General features: G+C 49.2%; 2 protein-coding genes across 2 annotated transcripts in view; both read left to right on the forward strand.

The window, feature by feature from the left end:
- The window catches only part of SYTL2 (synaptotagmin like 2), a 328,908-nt gene that overhangs the window by 130,485 nt on the left and 189,702 nt on the right, over positions 1–8,721 (forward strand). The window lies entirely within an intron of this gene.
- The window catches only part of PICALM (phosphatidylinositol binding clathrin assembly protein), a 68,870-nt gene that overhangs the window by 41,172 nt on the left and 18,977 nt on the right, over positions 1–8,721 (forward strand). The window contains exons 9-12 of the mRNA XM_075266174.1: positions 2,804–2,889; positions 6,801–6,924; positions 7,194–7,330; positions 8,635–8,720. Coding sequence (XP_075122275.1) covers positions 2,804–2,889; positions 6,801–6,924; positions 7,194–7,330; positions 8,635–8,720 — 433 coding nt within the window. The remainder of the gene's footprint in view (positions 1–2,803; positions 2,890–6,800; positions 6,925–7,193; positions 7,331–8,634; position 8,721) is intronic.

Below are 8,721 nucleotides of genomic sequence, written 5' to 3' on the forward strand. Positions count from 1 at the left end.
CGTCCCTTTAGATGTCTTCTTTGCGCAGCCGTTTGGTAGACATCCCAGTTTTCGTCGGTATCCAAATGAGTTCTCTCGCAGCACTGGAGGCGGGCCCCAGCGCTCGGACAGCAATGGGGGCATCCCTAATGCTATGAGAGAAATCTCCAGCGCCACCTCCATTTTCTTCAGGAACGGCCTCTCTGCGTGTCTGCTTCTGGAGCTGGCTTCATACTTCTAGGCCTCAGGCAGAGCAGACTGCGCTTGCCCGCGGCCACAAGAAAAATGGCTGCTTTCACAGTAAGTAAGCAGCCATTTTCTTGTGACTTGTGGGCATGTGCAGTCGGCTCTGCCCGAGGACTAGAAGTTTGATTCCCAGCACCGGAAGAAGACGCGTGAAGAGGCCATTCCTGAAGAAGATGGAGGCGGTGCTGGAGATCTCTCTTACAGCATTGGAGACGCCCCCATTGCTGTCCGAGCGTTGGGGCCCACCCCCAGTGCTGCGAGAGAACTCATTTGCATACTGAAGAAAACCAGTATTTCTACGGAACGGCGGCGCGGAGAAGCCATCTAAAGGTAGGAGAAGAATAACCTTTCTTAAGACTATTCCTGCATGTGATCGCCAAAAAAATTTGATTTTAATTGTAGAATCCCTTTAAATTGTTGACCTATCCAAACCAGCCAATTTGGACAACTTTCCCTAATCTGTGTGGTCACCTTCTTAGGGGTGTTGCCAGAATCCTTTTATAATCGCCTATCCATAAGGTGTCACCTGGGGGTGCGCAGCCTGATAGGTGAAGATTTGGGGTTATAGGAACATCCCTTTAAAGGTTTTCTTGGTTTTGGATCTTGGGGTTCCAGGATGTTTGTGTGATCCGAGCCCCGAGGTTGCTCCTTTAAGAAATTTAAAAACCTTTTTTAACATGAAAGTGAATGGGAGCGAGCTGCAGTACCGTTTTTGGCCACTGCACTGGTTGCTCTTTGCTCCTCTCCTGTAGTAGATGGTTTACCTATGCTCTGGGGGAGGAAGGGCGAGGAGCGACCCGTGTACCGTGATGACGTGACGCCCGACATCAAGAAAACCTTTAAGGCTGAAGCTAGAATGGCTATTTGTCTTGTGTAGTTTTGTCGGTCCTTCCCCCCCCTCCATATGGTAATAAGTTATTGGTGGAGATAGTCTTGTCACGTGTATATCTATTTTGGTATCGCTGTAGTTTTTGTATTCTATAACCCTATTGAAGTGACCCCACCCCCGCCGCACCCCTGTTATCACATAGTACAGTCGTCCTTTATTTCCTTTGGGGATCTCCATGTCAGTCCCGCTGGGGTTTCCCTTCCACTCTCAGGTTTCTTTGTGGATTGTTAGGATGTCGGTGCGGAGTCACATTATTGGGAGATATCCTAGAGGCGCTCTGACTCACGACTGGCGTCGGCTCCATCCGGTTTCGGAGATTTTTTTTTTCTCTTGACGTTTCGGACACGTTCTTGCAGGAATTTCCCAACACCCCTCCATCCAGATGTCTGCTCTCCAGCTGTTCCTTTAGGGTGCAGAGATTTCCCCTGATATGCGGCCGCCGGATCTTACGTTGTAAATTTCCGGGCCGCAGCATGTGCTGAATAGAGATATCTGTGCATGATATGGGAAAATGAGGCTATCCCTAGGATTGGTGATGGTGCAATCCCGGCTACCTCCCCCCCCCCCCCATAGCACAGATTTAGTTCATTGTTTGCCCCCGCATAGCCACAGCCTAGTTTAACAGGACCAGCTGCAGTACCCTGCACAGCCAGTTGACTTAGGGGCGCCATTGAGCAGGTAAGGGGATGCAGAGCTCACAATTATATGTTCATACATTCAGGCTCTGTTCACCCTGATCTCAAATGACCTCTACAGCCTAGCGTTGGGCCGGTAACGTCATATTTGGGGATGTTGGGTATCGGACGTTCTCCAATCACATATGGATGACCCGATGCGGGAGATATCGGTGCTGGTACACGGCACTGATATCCCTCCACTGTCAGAAAGGCAGACCTTACAGCTTAGTGTCATGGTTAGGCTTGTTTTTTGTGTGGGTTGACATGTATTTTTCAATGGTGTGATATAATGCTCTATTCAATGTATTGTAAAGGGTACGTAGTGGGGGCAAAAACGGCGAAGAACGTTGTGCGATGCTTACGGTTTGATAAAAATCACACACTGTCTTTATTCCGCGGCTCACTACAATGACCTCCATGTTGGATTTATAAGGTTTTTATTACATTTTGCTGCTTTTAAGAAATTCAAAAAACCTCTTTTAACGTGAAAGTGAATGGGAGCGAGCTGCAGTACTGTCTTTGGCCACTGCACAGTGCTGTTTCTGTCACGGTCACGGGACTTTCGTTCAGCTGATCAGTCAGGGTGCTAAGGATTGGAAAAGTCCTGGGAAAACCCTTAAAGTTGAGACCTATTTTATTTAAAAAAATTTTTGAGAAATGTATATTTAATTGATAAAAACTACACCGAAATATAGAAAAAAAAAAAAACCCTACCTACCTATAACCCCCTCCCCCATTACAATAACATTTTTTTTGCACCCTCTGCTGACCACAATGACCACTGACTTCATTGTTCGCTGCCCAGCCGAGGTTTCGGCCCCTTTCTGGCTCCTTCGCTGCCGCCATCGCCCTTCATAGCCGCTCCATATTGGGTCATGCACTTGGCCTAGCCATGCCATCTGCCACCTTTGCATTTTTTTCCTGTGCCAGCCCCGGGATTGTCCTAACGGCGGACACATGGGCGCGTCTCGCTGCCGGCCGTCCTTCTGACTTGGATGTATTATCTTCACAGGCTCCAAGCAGTCTACTCGACGCCCTGGAACAACACTTAGCCTCTCTGGAAGGGAAGAAAATCAAAGACTCGACGGCAGCGAGCAGGTAGATTCAGACATGGCATTACCCGGGTGTAAAGGACACCAGTCAGGACGTAAAGGGTATACAGGGATAGGCCGAGCCAGGGAGGGAGCATAGACGTCTCCTGCACACATCACTACCATGGTGTAAAAAAGAGCTTCTTCAGCAGCTGCAGTCTATCATGTTCTGTATCCCAAGAGCTGCAGAACATTAAGGTACACACCTCAGCTGCTGCAGAACATCATAATACACATCTCAGCTGCTGCAGAACCTCATAATACACACCTCAGCTGCTGCAGAACATCATAATACATGCCTCAGCTGCTGCAGAACATCATAATACATGTCTCAGCTGCTGCAGAACATCATAATACACACCTCAGCTGCTTCAGAACATCATAGTACACGCCTCAGCTGCTGCAGAACATCATAATACACGCCTCAGCTGCTGCAGAACATCATAATACACACCTCAGCTGCTGCAGAACATCATAATACACACCTCAGCTGCTGCAGAACATCATAATACATATCTCAGCTGCTGCAGAACCTCATAATACACACCTCAGCTGCTGCAGAACATCATAATACACACCTCAGCTGCTGCAGAACCTCAGTACACACCTTAGCTGCTGCAGAACCTCATAATACACACCTCAGCTGCTGCAGAACCTCATAATACACACCTCAGCTGCTGCAGAACCTCATAATACACACCTCAGCTGCTGCAGAACATCATAATACATATCTCAGCTGCTGCAGAACATCATAATACACACCTCAGCTGCTGCAGAACCTCATAATACACACCTCAGCTGCTGCAGAACCTCATAATACACACCTCAGCTGTTGCAGAACATCATAATACACACCTCAGCTGCTGCAGAACCTCAGTACACACCTTAGCTGCTGCAGAACCTCATAATACACACCTCAGCTGCTGCAGAACCTCATAATACACACCTCAGCTGCTGCAGAACCCCATAATACACACCTCAGCTGCTGCAGAACATCATAATACACACCTCAGCTGCTGCAGAACCTCATAATACACACCTCAGCTGCTGCAGAACCTCATAATACACACCTCAGCTGCTGCAGAACCTCATAATACACACCTCAGCTGCTGCAGAACATCATAATATACACCTCAGCTGCTGCAGAACATCATAATACATGCCTCAGCTGCTGCAGAACATCATAATACACACCTCAGCTGCTGCAGAACATCAAAGTACACACCTCAGCTGCTGCAGAACCTCATAATACACACCTCAGCTGCTGCAGAACCTCATAATACACACCTCAGCTGCTGCAGAACCTCATAATACACCTCAGCTGCTGCAGAACCTCATAATACACACCTCAGCTGCTGCAGAACCTCATAATACACACCTCAGCTGCTGCAGAACCTCATAATACACCTCAGCTGCTGCAGAACCTCATAATACACACCTCAGCTGCTGCAGAACCTCATAATACACACCTCAGCTGTTGCAGAACATCATAATACACACCTCAGCTGCTGCAGAACCTCAGTACACACCTTAGCTGCTGCAGAACCTCATAATACACACCTCAGCTGCTGCAGAACCTCATAATACACACCTCAGCTGCTGCAGAACCCCATAATACACACCTCAGCTGCTGCAGAACATCATAATACACACCTCAGCTGCTGCAGAACCTCATAATACACACCTCAGCTGCTGCAGAACCTCATAATACACACCTCAGCTGCTGCAGAACCTCATAATACACACCTCAGCTGCTGCAGAACATCATAATATACACCTCAGCTGCTGCAGAACATCATAATACATGCCTCAGCTGCTGCAGAACATCATAATACACACCTCAGCTGCTGCAGAACATCAAAGTACACACCTCAGCTGCTGCAGAACCTCATAATACACACCTCAGCTGCTGCAGAACCTCATAATACACACCTCAGCTGCTGCAGAACCTCATAATACACCTCAGCTGCTGCAGAACCTCATAATACACACCTCAGCTGCTGCAGAACCTCATAATACACACCTCAGCTGCTGCAGAACCTCATAATACACCTCAGCTGCTGCAGAACCTCATAATACACACCTCAGCTGCTGCAGAACCTCATAATACACACCTCAGCTGCTGCAGAACCTCATAATACACACCTCAGCTGCTGCAGAACCTCATAATACACACCTCAGCTGCTGCAGAACCTCATAATACACACCTCAGCTGCTGCAGAACACCAAAGTACACACCTCAGCTGCTGCAGAACCTCATAATACACACCTTAGCTGCTGCAGAACCTCATAATACACCTCAGCTGCTGCAGAACATCATAATACACACCTCAGCTGCTGCAGAACCTCATAATACACCTCAGCTGCTGCAGAACATCATAATACACACCTCAGCTGCTGCAGAACCTCATAATACACCTCAGCTGCTGCAGAACATCATAATACACACCTCAGCTGCTGCAGAACCTCATAATACACACCTCAGCTGCTGCAGAACCTCATATTACACAACTCAGCTGCTGCAGAACCTCATAATACACACCTCAGCTGCTGCAGAACCTCATAATACACACCTCAGCTGCTGCAGAACCTTATAATACACACCTCAGCTGCTGCAGAACCTCATATTACACAACTCAGCTGCTGCAGAACCTCATAATACACACCTCAGCTGCTGCAGAACCTCATAATACACACCTCAGCTGCTGCAGAACATCATAATATACACCTCAGCCGCTGCAGATCATCATAATATACACCTCAGCTGCTGCAGAACCTCATAATACATACCTCAGCTGCTGCAGAACCTCATAACACACACCTCAGCTGCTGCAGAACATCATAATACACACCACAGCTGCTGCAGAACCTCATAATACACAGCTCAGCTGCTGCAGAACATCATAATACACACCTAAGCTGCTGCAGAACCTCATAATACACACCTCAGCTGCTGCAGAACATTATAATACACCTCAGCTGCTGCAGAACATCATAATACACACCTCAGCTGCTGCGGAACCTCATAATACACACCTCAGCTGCTGCAGAACATTATAATACACCTCAGCTGCTGCAGAACATCATAGTCCACTGTGTAGACCTTATAGAACTTAATAATACATCTATCACCTGCTGAAGAACATACCACTAGAGATGAGCGAGTACTGTTCGGATCAGCTCATCTCTACATACCACGTGTCAGATGCTGCAGAGCTTCCTACAGACCTCAGCTGCTGCAGAACATCATGATCCGCACCTCAGCTGGCACAGAAAGTTGTGGGGTTCTGAGGTGGGATTAATAAGACTATTGGCCTTCGGTCTAGGTTTTGTTAGTCCCCCCCCCCCCCCCCCCCCCCCAAGTAATGGTTCAGCCTCGCTGTTGGCTATACTTGGCCTCTCAGACGTTGGCTCGCTGTGTGTATAACGCTTGTGTCATGGCCGCCCTCCAGCATCGGCTTCATTGTGCCCACGAGACTATTAGCGCTGGATGGATTTGTGTTCTCTCTGTGAATGGCTGGTTATATCTGTAAGCCATAAATGTATTATCCTCCGCCTATCGGACGTCTCCCCAGCCATTTGTTTTCATCTAGTGGGTTAGACGGGGCTGGAATTGATTCTCCGGACTTAACCGTTTAAGGCTCTGTCTCCGTCCAGTCTTTGAGGACTACAGGGGGCGCCCTGCTCTGTAACACACTCATGTCCGTACAATTCTATGTCACACAACCAGACATCCGAGAAGTGCCTCCAGTTTATGTTCCTCACCTAGGGCAGCTGTGGAGGACCCGGCCTGTGTCATATCAAAGTCTCCTGGGGGGGCGCTGCAGAAAAACGAAACAGAATAGTGAACATGCCTGAAGGGGTTAAAGTGGACGCCATCGGGCAGCCGGGCCTAATGATCCTTTCCTCTTCTCACAGGGCGACAACGCTTTCCAACGCGGTTTCATCACTCGCTAGCACAGGTCTGTCTCTCACCAGAGTAGATGAAAGGGAAAAGCAAGCGGCGCTGGAGGAGGAGCAGGCCCGATTAAAGGCATTAAAGGTAATGTCATATTCACGCCGCAGGGCTTGTATATACATAGTGTTAGTTTTAAAGGGGTTTCCCACCAAAGAAAGTGATCACCTTTCCATAGGATTGGGGTGACCGCTCAGACCCCCACTGATCAGGAGATGGGGGGCAGTGGTCGGGCAGAGCGCACACCGCTCCATTCATCTCAGTGGGAAAACCCCTTTAAGTCATTTAATGTCTGTTTTTCATATTATCATTTCTATAACAACTTTGCATTTTTTCTTATTTTCTGCTTCCTTAAGGAGCAGCGTCTTAAGGAGCTCTCCAAAAAACCTCACAATGCTTCCACTACAGCCTCCTCCCCCGTGTCGTCCTCGGCGGGCAGTATAAACACGACGGCCGCCATCGACCTGTTTTCAACCCCGACTTCATTAAACAGGTAGGTCTCTGTAGCCTGTCCTCTGCTCGGTCATGGGACTCTCTTCTGTATAGATTACAGTGGCTGAGCTCGGCATCGTGGCTGAGCTCGGCATCGTGGCTCTGCCCCATCCCGGCATCGTGGCTCTGCCCCATCCCGGCATCGTGGCTCTGCCCCATCCCGGCATCGTGGCTCTGCCCCATCCCGGCATCGTGGCTCTGCCCCATCCCGGCATCGTGGCTCTGCCCCATCCCGGCATCGTGGCTCTGCCCCATCCCGGCATCGTGGCTCTGCCCCATCCCGGCATCGTGGCTCTGCCCCATCCCGGCATCGTGGCTCTGCCCCATCCCGGCATTGTGGCTCTGCCCCATCCCGGCATCGTGGCTCTGCCCCATCCCGGCATTGTGGCTCACTTGAAAGGGAATGAGCTGTGAACGTGACGCCTTGTCAATCTGCTCTGTCTGGTTTGTGTGAAAAGGCTGCAGTTCTCTTCCGATCATAGAGCGGATTTTAACACCCCCCTCCATTTATATTTGATAGGTTATTGATTTATAAGTCTGCTAAGCCTCTTTAAGGCCAAAACTGGTTTCCTCCGTAATAATCCAGCACATGTATAAAGTAGACAAAAACTGAAAATACAGCTATAACCAGGGGCCGGGTTCAGCCCTGCTCACGGGGAGGTCCATGGGTGTCCTTAGTCAGGGCCTTCGCTAGTGGACAGTGGTTGTCGGTACATGTCTAGGAACCTGCATGGCTCAATGTGACATCGGAGTTACTTCCTATGCAGATTCCAGGGTGGGTGATGACCACCACTGCTGGAGAATTAAGTGGGATCGGTGAAAGGGGTCATAGGTCACATCGTCCCGTCCCGATCTAGTCTGTTTTATTATCCCTCTCCCTATCAGCCGCTTATCACTTATTTGCCTTGTGTTTTCCTGTTCTTGATGTGACTAAAGGCCTGACTACGGCCATATACTCCTATAGGGTATGTAGGGGCCTATATGTTATTAGATAGGTTAACACTACAGGGTCATGGGAGGAGGGGACGTGGCGGACTCCTGTGATCCCCACCGATTACTTATTTGCAGAAGCCTCTTCTCTGTGCCGATGGCGGTCACATGGTACAGCGGCAGCTCAGTCCCATTCTAATACAGCCATTGGACATGGTCTATTTACCAGGCTGCCATGTTGTTGTGATCCCCATGATCCCAGAGATGTCAGATAGCTGTCGGGGTGGTGTCTGAGCTGGAGCGGCCGCCGCAGATATTTGTGTGGGCTGAATGTGACTGCACAGACATAACAGAGCTTGTACTTTCTCTTCTCAGCAGTTCCAAGCTGCCAAATGACTTGCTTGACATGCAGCCAAGTTTCCAGCCAGCTGTTCATCCGCTGAGCGCCGCGCCACCAGTAGG

The sequence above is a fragment of the Leptodactylus fuscus genome, chromosome 2 (assembly GCF_031893055.1).
Source record: "Leptodactylus fuscus isolate aLepFus1 chromosome 2, aLepFus1.hap2, whole genome shotgun sequence".
Lineage (NCBI taxonomy): Eukaryota > Metazoa > Chordata > Amphibia > Anura > Leptodactylidae > Leptodactylus > Leptodactylus fuscus.